We start from the raw sequence: 18218 nt of genomic DNA, 5'->3' as shown, positions 1-18218 counted from the left end.
TTCATGTTCTGGATGGGCACCTGAAGCCCAGAGAGTTCCTTGTGCCCTCTCCAGCACTGTCTCTGCGTGGTGGCCGCTGAGCCTCCTTTACATCCCCCACATTGCCATCTGCTCAGCTAACCCAGCTAAGGACACTCCCTCCCCCTCAGCCAGTGTGATTAGAGCCCCCGTTTTATAGCCTCTTCTCAGGAGTCCTCAATACGTATTTATCTGTTGAAAGAAAACCATCAGCTCATCCCGTGAAGACCTCCCTGTTGTCCTTTAAATAGTTACCACGTACAAGATCCTTTTGGGTATGAGATCAGTACAATCAAGTAGAATGGAAATAACAAAATCTCCACATTTCCATTTTAACCCCCAAATCTTAATCTTCTCATCAATGAAGACTTTCTCTCCCAAATCCCAACCGCTTCTTGGTGGGGCTGCAGTTGCTTATTGGATTCTTGCCCCAGGCACATATGGACTGTGTCTGTTTGCAAATATTTAAAGCTAGTAGCAGTGAGTCCTGGAGAGACCATGGGTGCCCCCCAATTCCAGACTCTGCCTTTAACCTTCTAAAAAGGCCTCCCTTTATCCCCACCAAATTCTCTTCCCCTGAAAGTCTCAGGGGCCAAGCAGCTTTTCAAGAAGAGCATCTCAGGCAGTGCTCAATGGCCTTGGCTGATGGCACCACTTGCCCCTCCTCTCCTCCTCGTCCCTCTTGACTCCTGCCCAGGCCCCCCCAGCATCCGGGCGATGAGGAACATCACAGCAGTCGCCGGGCGGGACACCCTCATCAACTGCAGGGTCATCGGCTACCCCTACTACTCCATCAAGTGGTACAAGGATGCCCTGCTGCTGCCAGACAACCACCGGCAGGTGGTGTTCGAGAACGGGACCCTCAAGCTGACAGATGTGCAGAAGGGCATGGACGAAGGGGAGTACCTGTGCAGTGTCCTCATCCAGCCCCAGCTCTCCATCAGCCAGACCGTCCATGTGGCCGTCAAAGGTAGGCCTTCCTGCCCAGACCGAGCCCTGCCTGCCTGGTCACCTGGGATGCCCAGGCCCCTGTCCAGCCAGCTGCTCAGTCAGCAGGTAGTCCTGAATAAGTGGGAGGCCCAGGAAAAGAGACTGCGGCCTGGTGTTTGGAAGAAAGGGGGAAGGGTGGAAGACTGTAGGTGGACCCTAGAAAGCTGTGAGTACCTCTATATGCAGGTCCTCCATACGCTGCAGGACAAGGCAGCACTGACTCCAGGGGCAGGAGGGTCATTTACAGACAGTGCAGAGGCAGGTCACCTTGGGGGTGAGAGGCCCAGGCCAGAGATGGTGGGCTACATTGGGACCCTGATGTCAGGGTGGAGCCACTAAGAACTCAGCAGGGCCCCAACAGAGACCAGCAACAGGAGTCCAGGGTGGAGAGAGCACGTGCTGGGTGCCCTGGCCCCCTCCTGGGACACAGATTGGCTGGCCCAGGCTGCTTTTGCGGGATTGGGAAGGACCTTCCATCTGCAGGTGCTGCTTGAGGGCTGGAAAGCACTGCCTGCTGCTTAAAGACCTCCTCCCTCTGGGTTTCACGCAGGGGCACATAGTGCAGTGCCGGACGCAGATGGTTCCCAACTTACCGTGGTTCTACTTATGACTTATTGACTTTACAATGGGTTTATTGGGGTATTCGATGCATTTTCGACCTACGATGGGTTTATGAAGATGTAACCCCATCACAAGTCAAGGAACATCTGTATATGGTAGCCATTGGCTAAGTGTGTGGCTGAAATGATTGAATGAACACGAACAAGCAAGCAGAGTGAAATGTGAGTCGTCCACTACGTCCCCTTGGCTCCGGGGCTATGGAGGTGTGTGAAGCCCCCAAATACATTCTTTGGAACTGACAGGCTTGGAGACTGGACAGTACATGAGAGGAGGTTGGCCTGGTTGCTCTGGGGGCAGGATGGGAAGGTGGATCCTGCCAGGCCCGATTAAAGAGAGGTCAGTGGAAGCCAGGCAGCTGGGGTGGGCAGTCACTGAGTCAGTGATGGCCGTGAAGGGTAAGGGGCTTATGTCTCTTTCTGGAGAGCCAGGGTGGGCTCAGGCATCGGGAAGATAAGCAGACGAGCTGTCCTCTGCAGCCTGGGGCTCTGCATGGGAGGAAGGGAGGGCTGTGGGTCTCCAGCCACCTTCCTAGGCTCTAGCACCAGCTGTAATCATTGTACTGACGCGACAGGTACAGTGTGGAGGGCCCAGTACACGCCAGTCACTGTGCTCGATGTGTTACCTGTGCTGTTGTGTTTAACCCCACAGCTGTGCACTTACCTAACACAGGTACCACTTCATCCCCAATTTCCAGGGCAGGAAGCTGAAGCACAGAAAACTTACGCAAATTGTCATCTGGAGTCCGAATTGTTCCCAGCTCTGAATAACTCTAGAACCTGGGTTCTGACCCAGCGTGGCCCAGAGCCAAGGAAAGGCAGGCTGTGGGGAGGACAATTTGCCCCGTGCTCCACCTCAGGAATAAAAAAGAGAGCTTCCGGGACCACCTGAGAGGGAGAGGGAAGAGACAGAATCCTCAAGAGCTCAGAGAGCCCCTGTCACCTGGGGGCTTAGCTCTCCTATGCATTGTGTCACCCCAGGGCAGTGGGGAGGGGCAGCTGGGGACCCACCTCCATATCCCAAGGGAAGAGAGGGAAGAACAAGAGTAACCAGGAGAGGAAAGCTAGCCTGGGCCCCAGGTCCATGGGAAGGGAAGAAGAAGAGAAGGGGGGCCCAGCCCGACTCAGGGGGAAGCCCCCCGTGGGCCCCAGACTCCTGGTTTCTTCTTTGCTGCAAGACTGGAAGCAAGATCAAATGGAAGCACTGTCGGCAGAAAGAGGGAAGTCTGGGAGGAGGAAGAGTTTGGGGGAACAAATGCTGCATCTGGTCCTGGCTCTTCAAGCCTATGATGGCGATGGCACCTCCACCTGGAAAGACCTGGTGGACAGCTGGAAAAGCTGAACAGTAGAGGCAAGGGCTGGGTCAGTACTTCTCCCCTGTACTCCTTGTTTCCTGCACTCACCCTCATGGGTACACAGGGGCTGTGTCCCCTGCAGCCCATGTACCCACCGCCTGCCACAGTGCCAGACGGTGTGTGTTGTTGACCTGAACCTGAGACATTAGGCTGGGCTGGAATGACGTGTGGGAAGCCTTGCTTTGAGCCTGGAGAACTGGGGGACTCTGTGTCCATCGCAGGCCTGTGGAAGAGAGAGCAGACCCTAAGAGCTCTCCCTCCCTGCTTCCCTGCTGTGGCACCCCAGGCTGAGGGGCATCTGGCCACCTTCTCAGCCTAATGCCTCTACCCAGCCCAGGAGCCTTGCTGTGCCAGCAGGAGCCTCACAACCCCTAGGCCATGTCTCCTGGGCATCCTGGGCAAATCAACCTGGTGGCACTGGAACACGGCGCAGCCTGCCCACCCCTGCCCGGCATCATAGCCACCTGTATCCATTTCCATTATGAGCAGTGGACCGAGAGTTTACAGTGTAAACATCACATATTAAAACATCTAACCTTTGCTCCACTCCCTGCGCCTGTCCTTGCCAGCAAGCATTTGGCCGGGTTTGTTGGCTTTAAAAAAATAAAATAACAGAGCTCCAGCAGGCCTCAGAGTACTCAGAACATCCTGAAAGCTGTTCTGCTCATCAATTATTCAGCCCCATTCAGGGAGTGTTCAGTCCTAATGAATTGAATCTGATGCATTCCGTCTCAGCAGCTCGCGGGGCCCGTTGTGGTGGCACTGAGCGCCAGTGTCCCCCCAGCCCATGGAAAGGGAAGCGGGAGAGAGAGAGAGAGAGAACGTGTGTGTGTGTGTGTGTGTGTGTGTGTGTGTGTGTGTGTGTACGCTGTACAGGCTCATGTGTGCACCTTCCCCTTTCCCCACCCTCGGGGTCTGAAAAATCCCAGAAATCCAGCCCCAGAGTGGGTATAGTCACCTGCTTTCTCTCTAGACCAAGAAGTAGCATTTGTGTGGAAGGCTCTGGGACCCTGTGCCCCCATCACTCCAAAAGCTCAGGCCCCTCCTCCCTGTTCTTTCCCCGACTCCCTCTCCCCACCTCATTAGAATGCATTTTTGCAGAAGAACCCATCAGAGCTGATTATGATCACGCTGCTTGATTAGCTGATGCGGTGTTCCAAGAGCTACCCAAGGAGGGGGATGGAGGAGCTGCCCCTGGGCATGTCAAGGGGCCCTGACTCCGGGGGGAGGAAGGGATGGGCGCAGGGGCAGCTCTCCAGACCCCACAGCTACTGCCCAGCTGGAAAGTGCATCCCACCAAAGATCAGAGCAGAGAGCACAGAAAAGGGCAAGGTGGGGGCAGGGCGGGGCACTGGTAGCTTGAGATAAAATTGGAAGTCCTCCCCACCATACTCCCACCTCTGTGGAGCCAAGGCTTCATGGGCAGGGTAGGGCAATAACCCATGCTACTCCATGAGCTGGAAAAACAACTGCTGACTCCGTTCCTTCTGGGACTGCTTGTCTTCTAATGAATTTTTCAAACACTGAGCTGAGAAGAACAGAACACATCTGACATGCATGCACATGTGTGCACACGCATGCGCAGAGACCTGTGTGTGAGGCATACCTGCATGTCCAGATTGGTACATATTATATGCATGTACATGCAGCAAATTAATACATTAGTCTGTTCACATCAGAGCTCACACACATATATGCGTGTATGCTAACAGTTGCATGTACACAAATGTTTCCTCTGTTGGTGCCCTCCTATAAGGCAATATTCCTGAGTCACAAAAGGTCGCTGCAGGTGGGGCCATATGAAATATTGCCCCAGTGAGCCTGCAGTGGTCCAGTGAGGTGGGAGGGGCAGAGGGAACAGAGGGTGGAGGATGCTTTGAGGGCTTCCTGGGCGTTGGCACATGTAACACTGACCGGCCGGGGAGAGCCAGGCTGTGGGGGAGGCGGGTGCTTGTCTCTGGACATCTGGAGAGATCCTTGGCAGGATGCTAAGAAAAGGGCACACAGACCCAACCTAGATTTGGTGACTTTAGGGCCCCCTGTAGCTGAAAAATAATGTAGCATAAAAGCATCTCTGGGCACGCAGGCTGAATGTTTAATTAATTAGGAAGGCAGGGCTGCAGCTGGGGCCCCTTGGTGTTGGCTCAGTGAGGAAACATCTCCATCCCTACATCTGAGCCTCTGAGGGCCTCTGGAGCCAAAACAAGGGTATAAGGTGCTTTCTGCCCATGGAGTTAGTGCCAGGTCCCCATGGAGAGCAAGCAGAAGAGGGCACACACCCAGCCCCACACCAACACCCTCCCTCCCCAATGCCCATACTCCCTACCACACTCAGTCTTCCCACGCCGCTCAGTGCAGAGCTGTTGCTCCCACCAATCCCCGCTCTAGGAGCCTCTGCCACCCTAATGAATAGGTTGGGGGCTTCTATGATGATAGGGCTTAAGGAAGAGCCAGCCGCCTGGCTAAATGCCTGCTGTTGGCAGAGGTGGGGGATTGGAAGAAATCCTACTGGAAGCTACAGGAAGGGGGCACCCCAGACATCATAGGGGAGATTGCTTAATTGCATTGGAGGGAGGGACACCAAGGGAGCTGCTGCCAACAACCTCCTCAGCCAGGGGAGCCAGGAACACAGGGGCAAGCAGCCTCCTTTTGGGACAGGGTCATGGTGACGGTGATGGTGCTGATAATGATGACAGCAATGACAAAGCATTAATAGCATCCACGTATTCGCTCAATGACACTTCGTGTGCACCCGCGCTTTCCAGGTGCTATTCCAGGTCCTATGAATACAGCTATGCTCAAAACAGACAAAAATCCCTGCCACCAGGGAGGGAGCTTGCATGTCAGTAGGGAAACGGACCACGCAAGTGCATAAAAGATGTTTCGCATCAAATGGGGAGTGGGGATGAGAGTACCAAGGGCAGGGGGCGGGGTTTGAAATTTTAAATAAGGTGGTCAGGGAAGGCCTTCCTGAGAAGAGATGGTTGTGTAAAAAATTGAAGTAGGTTGTTATTATTCCTAAAATATGGGATTTGTTAGAACTGGAAAATTAGTGTCGAGTTTTAGAAATGAGTTGGTCCAACCTCTCCATTTTGCAGACGAAGAAACTGAGGCGCAGAGGCAGAGGTAGGGTGATGGTGAGGAGGCGACTTGAGTGGATAGCAGAGTCTGGAACCCAGGTGTCCTGGCCCCCAGGCATGGCTCTTTCACATCTCCATGCTGCATGGGCAGAGAGGCCCAATCTTCCCACAGTGCACACTCTGCTAGCAGGTGCAGTAAATAAAAGGCTCGGTCTCGGAGAGGATGAGGGATACCATAAAGCATTTATGGGCTGGACCGGTGGTCAGTACACCTTCCTGTGTGCAACACTCCCAAACTTGTGGCCATAAAGGCTTTATGGTGGCTGGATACTGCATGGACTGCTACGACCACAGTATGTTCTTGGCCGTTCCAGCCTCTGGTCTCTGCACCATGGCAGCACCTCACTAAAGACGACTGGAGCCAGAGCAAGTCTTCTGGAGAGCAGTCCCTGTTTGTGTGGCGTTCATGCTCCCTACATGCAGGCTGTCTGCTGGGGAAGTGAGGGGACTCGGGCAGGAGTGCTGAAGAGGGTCCCATCATCACCGGGTCAGAAGTACACACATTAAACTAGCCTGTATCTGTCCCCTGAGCACTGGGGAAGGTGCTGCTGACTCACAGGCCAGAAAGCAGCTCCACATGTGGGCAGCATGTGGAAGGGTCCCCACACCCTGCTTTGGTACCTCCTGCTAGTAGTGCTCCTCATATTCAGCAAGGCCCTGGAGGAGTCAGGATCCCTAGGCATTCTTCTCCCTGCAGGCCGTCCCATGTGCCTGCATGTATGGGTGTCAGAGTGCTAGCCTGGAGCTGTGGAATTCTGTGAGCAGCCCTAGCCCCTGGCACTTCCACCAGAGAGTTCCTAAGGGGCTGCTCATTGGCCACAGCATCTCACCTGCCCGTCAGCCTGCAGCGGGTTGGGGGCCCTGGAGGGGAGTGTGGAGCCTGCCTCGGACCTCTGGTAAGTGTCTGGTCATCTGCCTCCCACAGGACAACAGTACTCTAGGGAGCACTGGGCCAGCCCAGCTGAATGTCTAAGCCCCTAGGATAGATGTTGGCTACTCTTCTTCTGTGGCCTCTCAAATAGCCATCAGTGTTATTCCTGAAGATGGGCAGGGAGTGACAGCCCCTAGCTGGCCTCTGCCCTGTGGCTCAGCCTCTTCCCTTTCCCTCACCTCATATGTTTTTGAAAGCATGTGTGTCCTTTAACTCTCGGTTCAAATGCCACCTCCTTCATGAAGCTGCAGCCACCCACCTCGATGACATCTCCCTCTGCTCTGAGTTCGGCATCTGCACATCCAGGTGGTGCTTGTCCAGCGATCACTGAGGGAAGTATCTACCTTCCCTAGTAAATCCTGAGCTCCCGGAGGCTGTGTCTGTAGTTAAACACGTTTCTCCTCTCCCCAGCCCACATGGAGTGCAATGCCTTCACAGAGCAGGCATTTCATAAATATTAGATGAATTAGTTAATTAATGAATTAACCTGCTTTAGTAACTTGTTCCATTATCTAAAACCCTTCTTACTGAGAGAGGCAGTCTTCCCCTTGCTGGAGCTAAATCTTCCCGCCTGATTTCTCTCAGTCTCTATCCACTTGCTCTGTCCTCCGTGGAAATGGAATGCTCTGGCTGTCTGTCCCCAGGCATGGCCCTCCAGACTCCACAGACTCTTAGCCTTCCCCACCCTCCGCAGAACCTCGCACCGCTTTGCTGTGTGCACAGGTCCTGCTCCCCAGCCCCTCGTCACTAATGCCACTCTTCCCTTGCTCATGTTCAAGTGTCCACGGGCTCTTAAATCACAAGAGCCAGTTTGGGGCTATGATAGCAAGGGCCTGGACCCTCGGGAAGACCAAGAGTGAAGCTCCAGGCTCCAGAATTCCATAGCACCAATACAGCACCCTGAGGAGCAGCGTAGAGCACCCCTCTTGTTTTGCATGAACCCCCATCATGTGCTCACCCCATGCCCTGCCCACCACAGGTGAACTTCTGAGGTCACCCAGGCAGTGAAACTCGGACTTACATTCATTCATTTATTTACTCACCCAACAAGCATTTATGGGGCACCTACAATTTGCCAGGTAAATAAGACCAAGTTAAATAAGTCCTAGCTCCCAGACCCCCGGCTACTCCCCTGCCATGTGATAAGTGCCATAATTACGGTGTGGACAGAGGGCTGCAGGGGTATGTGGGAGGAAGGTGGGCTTCACAGAAGAGGGGGCATTTGAGCAGGGTCTGAAAAGAGGAGTTTCCCAGGAGGCCTGCTGGACTGTAGCTTTGGGTCTTTGTGGGGAGGGGAACTGGGCCTGAAGTGGTTCTTCTAGGCCTAAGGATACAAACTGGGTGGCACATCTGGGTATCCACAACAATTGTGTCAAAAATTCAAGGAGGCCTGGAGGCCTGGATCTGAACTAGGCAGAAAAAAAGAAAGGCAGGAAGGTGAAGGGAGGGGGAGAGAGAGAAGGTGAGGGAAGGGAAAGGAAGGAAGAAGAAACTAGGAGACGATCAGCAGAGGCCCAACAAAAGGAATCTCTAGAAAGTCACCATAATGGGCATTGAGCCATTGCTGGATCCAGGGTTCCACAGAAATCTATCTGGAGATGTCCAGGGCCCAACGAACTACTCAGAATACTGAGGGCAATGCCCAGGCCAGGGAATAGAGGCAGCCAGAGACTGGGACGAGGAGACCCAGACAAGGAGCAGAGCCCCCAGAAAATCTGGCTGGGATTTAGGACCCAGGTGGATCTAGACTAAGATGGGTCAAAGCTAGTCAGTGGGCAAGGGGCACACACAGTGGGAGATAGGGACAGATGCCAGCTGTACTCACTCAGGCAGGGCTAAGGAGTGGTGTGACGGGCAGTCACGCCATGCTGACAGAGACCCAGGGTGAAGTCAAGGGTAAGGTGAGAGATGACATTAGGAGGGTCAGTTGTGGCCCCTGCTGAGGGTCGTGGAGGCAACATCCCTCCTAAATGTCACTTCCTCTGGATCTAGAGCTCTTGGTCAAGAACTCTACAGGGACCCAAAAGTCTGTAACTGGCTTTCCTGTGCCCACACCTGGCCACTGCCCACAGGCAGCTCCCTACTGAGCCCTGAAAGTCTTTGGGCACAGGGAGGGCCTCGGGCATGCATACGATGCCATCCATCCTTTCCCTCACTGTGGCCACTCCGGGTGGGCGTGGGGTAGAGAGTGGCATACTTCCAGAGACCGTGGGCTGGTGCCTGGGAGGGGCCAGAGGACTGTGGACAGCCTTGTAATTTAATTATTTGACTGCAGAAAGATTTCATCTATTGGGTGCTCATCCTTGTTAAGCTAATTGTCTGTCTTCTTCACTCTCTTCTCCCCCACTTGCTGGGGAAGTTGCTGCAGCCTAATTGAGTTATCATAAAGATAATGGCTGCTGCTCTAGCCAGAGCCGAGAAAGAAGGATCCATCTCTCAGCTGCTGAAGCTCCAGACAGGCCCCCCAAGGGCTGAGAGGCGGCAGAGGGGAGGGAGGCTGGGTGGACGGTGCTCTGCCCACATGAGTCGAACCAACTGGGTGCCTTGCAGATGATGGGGCTCCCTCTCTGCTCTTTCTGGCCACCCAAGGGAGCTCACTTACAAGACAAAAGGGTCCCTGGTCTGGGAGTGTTTGGGGCTTTCTCAGAGGCAACCAAGCAGCACAGCAAAAAGAGCTTGGACTTGGAGAGGGGACCAGTCACTCACATCCCACTGTCACCTCTTATGAGCAGGGTAACCAAGGGCAGTTACTTTTCTGCTCTGAACCTCAGTGCTCTCCTCTGTAAAATGGGGACAATTAAGTTCATGTCACGTTGTTAGTAGGTGATCTCAGTGAGATAATGTGTATAAAGCAACTGACAGTGATTTGAGCTTCCATTGTCCTCACACCTGATGACAACAGAGAAGGGTGGGTTGGGCAATGGGACCTCTGTGGGAGGAGATCAGAGTACGGCGCCCTGGTTGAGATGAGCAGCTATGGGGCATGCATGGGGGGCAGCATGGCTTTCCTTTCCTGCCACCTCATCTCTACCAACCCCAGGCCCCCAGGAGCTGTGAGAGGCATCTCTGGGGTGGGAAAGCGGACACAGGGGAGCTGAGCAGCAGTGGGGAAGTTAGGGAAAAGCTAAGCACTGGGTCAGCAGGCAGAGGAGAGTAAAATTCTGGGGCAAATCTGAAAGTCAGAGTTAATGCAGGCCAGCCAAGACCCTGAACAGAGACAGTGGGTCCAGGTATGGGTGGGCAGAGGGCCGGGAGCCAGGCACAATGGCAGGGCACCCAGGCACTCCCAGGAGATTCTGCATGGGTGGGAGATCAAGGCACCAATGTCCCAGGAGAGTTCTATTCAAGACCCACCCCAGGGTAGGGGGCAGCCCAGAGCCCCCAGGTGAGGCAGCATGGCTGGCCAGGCTAGGGCGAATGGGGGCCTGACAGCAGTCCCCCTTGCCTTCCCAGTGCCCCCTCTGATCCAGCCCTTTGAGTTCCCACCCGCCTCCATTGGCCAGCTGCTCTACATCCCCTGTGTGGTGTCCTCGGGGGACATGCCCATCCGCATCACCTGGAGGAAGGATGGACAGGTGATCATCTCAGGCTCGGGCGTGACCATCGAGAGCAAGGAATTTATGAGCTCCCTGCAGATCTCTAGTGTCTCCCTCAAGCACAATGGCAACTACACGTGCATCGCCAGCAATGCAGCAGCCACCGTGAGCAGGGAACGCCAGCTCATCGTGCGCGGTGAGCGGGGATGGGTCAGCCGGGGGACTGCGGGGTGGGCAGGCTCTGTCTGCTACTACAAGTCTCTCTAGATTTCAGGTTTGAATCCCAGGCTCATGGAAGGTTGGCTCCAGCAGGGCCTTAAAATATGAAGAGGCCCAAACCTCTTATTTTCCAGGGCGGGAAACAGGGACCCGAGTCCCTGTTACTTGCTCAGTTATTGGCAAAGCCAGGGTTGGAACTCAGAACTCCCAACTCTCAACCCAGCATTCAGCAAAAAGTCTCAGCATCTTGGGCTTCAGACTGCCAGCTCCCAACTTTCTAATGGTCCGGGGAGGACTGACATTGAATGCAAGGTGCCCCACACACACCCTAGGAGACCTATCAGAGACTGAGACCCTCTGTTTCTCTCTACCTTCCCTCTTTCTGCAGTGCCCCCTCGATTTGTGGTGCAGCCCAACAACCAGGACGGCATCTATGGCAAAGCCGGTGTGCTCAACTGCTCTGTGGACGGCTACCCCCCTCCCAAGGTCATGTGGAAGCACGCCAAGGGTAAGCCCAATCTCCAAGGGCAGGGAAGGAGAAGGGAGGATGCTCCAATGGGACTTGGGCCTGTTCTCTACATACAGCTCCTAGCTCTCGGTGGGAGTCCTAGGTTCTGAGCTTTAGAGGTTCCCAGGCTACACCTGATCTGGAGGTCACCCTCAGCCACCCTCTGGGGTCTGTGGATCAGGGACAGCCATAATGCTGACTCCAAATTCCCTCTTGTCCCCACAGACTTGACTTCCCCCTCCTCCCCCCAGCCCTAGAACTCAGTGTACATTTGTGCTCCCCACCCCACTGTGGGGTCCCAGAGCCTCAAATCCCCCTGCTTTTCACAAGTCAACCTATTCTTGGATCTTGGTCCTTCTGGGAGCCCACCTTCACCCCAAAGATACATTTGGTATGTGACTATGCCCCATATCCTCGACTGTGTCTGTGGCTGGCATTACGGGAATGGGCAGGGGGTGCCACAAAGCCCCCTTCTTTCCCAGGCCTGGCTGCCTAAGACGAGGCAACTGCCATTTGAGGGCTCAGTCTTCTCTTTGCCTGTTGCCAAGTGGCCCAAAGACAACTCTTTCTTCCTCTCCAAGGAATTCATCCCAAACAAGCTCAGTGCCAAGGTGGGCATTGGGCTGAGGCCCCCAACCCCATCCCTGCCTCAGAGCTGGGGCAGGGCCAGACCTCTGCGAGGGTCTTTCCTGTGGCCCAGTGGGAGCTGTGTGGGCCCCAGCACTTTGGGGATGGTGTAGCTCTGCTACAAATGGCAGCGAGAGGAAGGCATCGGGGCCCCTCCTGAGGCGCTCCAGTCCCACGCAGCTCGCTCCCTAGCACAGACCCCCTTGCTAACCGCTACCTCCTCCCAGGGAGCGGGAGCCCCCAGCAGTACCACCCAGTACCCCTCACTGGCCGCATCCAGATCCTGCCCAACAGCTCGCTGCTGATCCGCCACGTCCTAGAAGAGGACATCGGCTACTACCTCTGCCAGGCCAGCAACGGCGTGGGCACCGACATCAGCAAGTCCATGTTCCTCACTGTCAAGAGTGAGTCCTGCCCCCGGGGCCCCGCCCAGCTCCCCAGCCAAGGCCCATCTCTGCACTCTCCCTGCCTACCCCATTGGTTTCCATCGTTCCTTCTGTGAAGGGGAAGCAGGAAGTATTCCTGGTCAGAGGTGGGCTGGGACCCTCGGATGGGGCATGCAAAAGCACTCTCATACAAAACAAGGGCCTCACCCTTAACAGCCCCGACTCACCCCACTCCAGTCACAATAAGCTCATGATCTGCTGAATCAAAATATCATGTGGCATTTTGTTGACTTTGATCTGATGAGTATTCAACATGAAGACTCATACCAAACAATTCATTTTTGCTATTTAGTGTACACCTGCTTGTCTACAACCCGTTTGTGGCTTAGAAAGAAAGATACCATATACACAATGTAGGAGAAAGGCCTATGGTCAGAAAATCTGGGTTCCAATTCCATATTTACCTGATGAGCTGTGTGACCTTGGGAAGTCATTTCACTTCTCTGTGCTCCAATTTCCTCATCTGTGCTAGAGGGTCATTCCCAGTCCACCCACCTCACAAACTTGTTGTGAATAACATAGGAGCTGATGATGGAAAGGAAGATGCTTTAGAAAAGCCAAGAGAACAGTATGACTCATTAAAACTTGGTGCTCTGTCGATGGCTTCTAAATCCCTAGGCCCAGGGCTGGCTTCAATGGCCTTGGAAGCACACCATTTATTTGCTGTTTCAGAATTTAAGTCACACACAGACATTGCCACTGAGTGAGCCTGTCCCTTTACACTCAAGGGTCTATATAATGGGTCTCTGGGAATCGTGTCAGAAGCACAGTGTCTTCCTAGCCCTGTGTTAGGAGATGGATGGGCGATGGAAGGCAGCAGTAAAGGCCCGAGTTTTAGCATCTGGCCCAGCCAAGTGTGAATCTGAGGGCGGTGACTTAATTACTGTGTGACCTTGATGAATTTTCTTGGCTTCATGGTACTTCCTTTTCCTGCTGTACAAAATGGGGGTCATAGCCTTACCTGCTGTGTTCTGTGTCAAGAGCAAGTCCGATGACATATGTAAAGCAGCCAGTGTGGTGACTGGCCCTCAACGATTCAGCCCCCCGTGTTGTAATTCTTAACAACGGCAGTCCCTCCGAGGCAGGGGTAGGAAGGGCGCCGCCAGCCGCGCCCTGCGTGCGGACCCAGCGCCTCCCCGGAGCGCCCTCCTTTAAGAATCGTAGCATCTGTATTGCTCGCCAGAGCCAGCCTTCAGCTCAGCACAAGACAGGGAAGCCCCTGCGATCGATGCTCGGGGAGCTCCGGGGCGGAATCCCCGCCCTGGGGAGCCGTTTTCCTCACACTATCAAAAAGCACTTTGTCCTTAATAAAACCAGGCAATCAATCTACATCCCTCAGCCAGGGAGGACGTGGCTAATTCTGTCTCCGTGAGGAGAGAGGGAGGGGAGGCACCTCTGGAACCATCCCTGGTGTTTGATCCCTATCTTTCCGCTGTCGCAGGCGGGAGGAGCCCAGACCCTGCAGCAGATTCTGTGTCTTCCGTCTTTGCTCTCGTTCTTTAAATCAGGGCAGTCCACTGAGTGAGCGTGGCTGGCATGTGGCTCCTCCGTGGACATGAGGGGCAGGGTGACAGAGGAGCTGGTCAGGATGTGGGCTGTGTGGGAGGACAACCCCTTCACATCAGGCTGCCCTGATGTCCTGGGAGCCTGCACAAGCAGTTTGCCTCTGGGGGCCTCATGTTTTCTGTGCCAACTTCACTCATGGCCCAGGCGGCAGCTATGAAACACTGAGGTACAAGAGGGAGCACGTTCTGTAGGTCCAGGGATGTCCCATGATCGCGTGCAACACACAGTCACACACGCGCACACACACGCTGGTGTCTGCCTCTGGCTCTCTCTTCCCCTGGGAATGACAGGGACTTCCCCACCACACTGATCACTCATGGGCAGACCTGGACCTGTTTCCCTCCTTCCCTCCCTCCCGCTTGTCCCCATTCCAGCTGCCTTGTCATTTCTCTTTGCTCCTCTCTCCAGTAAGGCCCAGCACACTTCTTTCTTACGTCTGCTGCTGCATCTCACAAACCCCTCCCCTGGCCAGCTTGCCTGTCCCTGTCACACACAGCACTTCTTGGCACGCTGCTCCCGTACCCTCTCCCTCACAGAACCCTCTCACACACACCCTCCGTTCCTCACACCCTTCCACTCCAGCCCCACTGTCTCCAGTGGCCTGCCCCAGCCATACTAGAGGCCCCCAGACCACCCCAAATGCCAGCAGGAGAGAAGGCAAGGCCAGGGCCATCTGAGGCCCAGGGCAGCAGCTGTGGAGGCCAAGCATGGTCCAGGCCTCCGTCTGGGGTTGGAGGGTTTGACTGCCTTTGGGTGATAGCCTGAATAATGCCACACAGTATCTGGCTGCCAGAAGATGCTCCTTTGACAATGTGGCACTGTGGAGGGGGTGGGAGTGGGCCCTGGGTGGGGCCTTGGTGCGCCTGACCTCTGGAACCTCCGTTCTGCCTCCTACTGGCTCTCTGCAGGCATGCTGCCCCAGTGACCCCCTCAGCTACTCTCGTCACGTCTCCCCTGCCCGCCCTGCCCTTCCCCTCCTTCCTCTTCCCACTGCCTTCTCCCACTCCCCCATTCTGATTTCAGTTTAAAGGGCACAAGGAGGTGGAACCTTCAGGACCCGGCCGGATACGTGGGTCACCAGTGGGCTCACTCAGGTGTTGCTTTGTGTTACTTCACCCCCCACGGATTTGTCACCCCACTTCCCCTGGGTGACAGAGATGCAAAGGATTACTCAAAGCCCATCTCTACTGAGCAGTGACAGACCCCGAAGTGGTTAATCTCCCTTTGGGATGCTCAAGCGAGAGACATCCCTTCCTTGGGAAATTAACCCCAAATTGGGGTTCTCTTCCTGCATTTATCTTCCAGACCAGGAAGTTACAGGAAGAGAACAAAGGTGGGGTTATAGTTTAACAGTATAGGCTGGTAACTTTCAGTGAAACAAGCCAGATGACATTCCAGTAAGGCAATTAAGTGGTCCTGTCAACACAAGCTTGATCTTAGCAACATTCCTTCCTATAGCAATTTCTCAGTATCTTTACATAACGATCAGTAACTAGTCTGTCTTTGAGCCAGCAACCTGCTGTGCCACAATCCTTATCTTACAATGAGACATATAGCCTGAGAAAAATTTCCTGTCCTTGCAAGGTCAATATTTGAAACTGCAAGGCTTTGGAAAACCAGGCCGTGTGAAGTACATTTGCTTTATAGTATATTCAACACTCGGGAAACCATTCCTAGTCTTCCCTTAGTCCGTCTCGAACAACCCACACCACCAACACTCCCCCTCGGCCACTTGCGGAGCCAGCTGCAAAAAGACCTACCATGTGCAGAGCCCATTTCAAAGCTTGCCTCGAACCTCTAACACACTCAGGAAATGTTTGACCCAATACAGCTCCACTTTGTCAGACCTGACGCTTTTGTGAACTCTCAGGAGGCAAACTGACCTTAATCCCCACTTTACACAAGCAGAAGAAAGAAAGTAAATACATCAAAGGGAACATAACATCATAAAAAGCATTCAAGTGTCAAATTGGACGTCTGTGTTTGGTCTCTGTTGGGAGCATCTACACCACTGATGCCCACGGTTTCCAGTGATGACTCGACAGATGCGCACTGAACACTCACTGAATAGGTCAATAAAGCTCGATGACAAAGAGCACAGACTTTAGAACCGGACGGGCCTGGGTGCAAATCCCAGCTCTACCTCTTGATGGTTGTGAGATCTAGGATGAGAAACTCTGTGAGCCCCAATATCCCCTATAAGTTTGGAATTATAATACTTTTTACTCCCTGATAAGGTTTAAATGAGACCATGCTCTTACAGAAATTAATACAATACTTGGCACAAAATATACATTCAATAGTTGTCAGTAATCATTAGCATCAGGTGCTGGGAACCTGGTGATGAGGGAGACACAGTTGCTGTTCTCAGGGAATTTAGAATATTGAAGAGGAAATAGACATATACCCAAAACAACAATAATATGCAAAATAATAAGTGCCTTAAAAAACAATGAATGACGTGATACGAAAAGAATCAGGAATGGAGTCACCAATTTTAACTCTGGGGGTGAATAAGGGGGTGTCAAGAAAAGCTTCATCTGTAAGTAGGGCTTGAAGGATGGGAAGCATCTGACAAGAATGGATACAGGTGAAGGTCATGCCATTCCAGGGACAAGGGAGCAGCACAAGCAAGGTCTCAAGGTCAGGAGAGCCCATGGATGTCAGGGGAGGAGGTGGGAGCACAGGGAGTCTGGCAGAGTCGGGGGAGGATGCACAGAAGAATGACATGGGAGAGGCTGTGGGCTTTGGAAGCCAAATGTTTGCCTTCTATGTAGAGTTGACTCTTGATCAGAATTCCAGGAGCGCCAGGGTCCAGCGGGTGCTGGGATTCCAGAGCTGGTTCTCAGAGAATTGCCATGCAGAGCCCTCCTTGGGGCCCCAGGCAACAAAGGGTTTGTTAGAGTGACAAGTGTTTTCCAAGTCCTGGGACATCCTTGATGGCAACCAATTACCGCCTCCTCCCTGACCCCAGAGTCCTGGTTTGGGCTGAGCTCATGAGTGCTGAGTATACAGCCCAGCCTTGCCACTGTCACATACAGCACTTTACAGTTTACAAAGCTCTTCCCATGCCTTGCCTGTGAGGTTGTCAGGCACTAGCTCCTTCTCAAAGAACTTCAGAGATTGGATCCTGGTCATTGGCCTCTGAACCAATGGTTCAGTAGAAAGAGCACAGACTGAGAGCCCAAAGATAGGCTGCTAGTCCTGGCTCTGTGACTCTGTAAGCCATTCCTTCCTTTCTCTGGGCCTCGGTTTCCTCATCTGTACAATAAGAGGCCTGAACTAGAATGCAGTCACTAGCTGACCAAAGGTCCCTTCCAGCTCAGACAACCTATGTTTCTAGCAGCATGCGTGGTCTTTTCAGGGCATCAGACTGCCTCCCAGAACTTGGTTGAAAATAAATGTAATTAACAGAAGAAAATACCACATCCACAGAGCTGCCTTTTATCTCCCTTTTAAAATATATAAAAAAAAGAGATAATGACCAAAAGCAGGAGGAGGCAATTCCTCCTCCAACTGACACACGGGGGAAAAAATAAAGTATCTTCAAAGAGAATTCTTCAATGCGAGGCAGGTACAAAGCGAAGCCGCTTCATCTGGGTGGAAGGGGGCTGGCTGTGTTTGATGCCGCCATCGCGTGGCAATGTCTCCCGGGACTCGGCCAGCAGGTTCCCTTATTACACAGGTCCTATTCCATCCCCCAGACTCTCCTCCACTTTGTGAAGACTCCAGTGACGGGGCCACAGACAAAGCCCATGGCCAATTAAACCCATAAGGGCTCTTTGTTTGGTTTGGATTTTGATTTGTTTGTTTAGCAAAATGTCAGACCAATTAAGTGAGATCCAAGTGCCCTTAGCAAGCACATGCCTAGCCGCAGAGTCCCAGGAAGGGGACTGGAGCCACACTCTGGTGGTGACCAGGAGAATAGAGGGAGCCAGGCCTGGTGAAAGGAAGCCCTTGGGCCTGGGTAGGCCAGGTCACCTGCCATGGTTGGCCATTGGTACAGAGGTCAGGATGCAAAACCTTGGAAAAGACAACTGTGTGTCCAATGACCCAAGATGCTCCTAATTTTAAATTGGTCCAAAGTAAACTCTTCCTTGCCAAGCAGAAGCAACATCTCCCTTACACCCGGGTGATGGGGCCCCTGCCCCTCCCACAGGGTGAGGAGTCTATAGGCCAAAGGAAATGGCCCACAAATTCCTTTCCAGACCACGCTCCAGGAAACTGGAGAACTCCCTGCCCGAATGTTCTAGGCCTGCTTGAAG

The 18218-nt window shown here is 53.6% G+C and overlaps 1 protein-coding gene across 1 annotated transcript in view; it reads left to right on the top strand.

Annotated features, from left to right (window-relative positions):
- The window catches only part of DSCAML1 (Down syndrome cell adhesion molecule like 1), a 352668-nt gene that overhangs the window by 268287 nt on the left and 66163 nt on the right, over positions 1 to 18218 (top strand). The window contains 4 exon segments of the mRNA XM_008569631.1: positions 716 to 988; positions 10505 to 10783; positions 11195 to 11314; positions 12169 to 12345. Coding sequence (XP_008567853.1) covers positions 716 to 988; positions 10505 to 10783; positions 11195 to 11314; positions 12169 to 12345 — 849 coding nt within the window.

This window comes from Galeopterus variegatus, unplaced genomic scaffold (assembly GCF_000696425.1).
Source record: "Galeopterus variegatus unplaced genomic scaffold, G_variegatus-3.0.2 Scaffold521, whole genome shotgun sequence".
NCBI lineage: Eukaryota > Metazoa > Chordata > Mammalia > Dermoptera > Cynocephalidae > Galeopterus > Galeopterus variegatus.
Note: the sequence above shows the minus strand (reverse complement) of the source record. Positions and strands in the feature narration are given on the sequence as shown.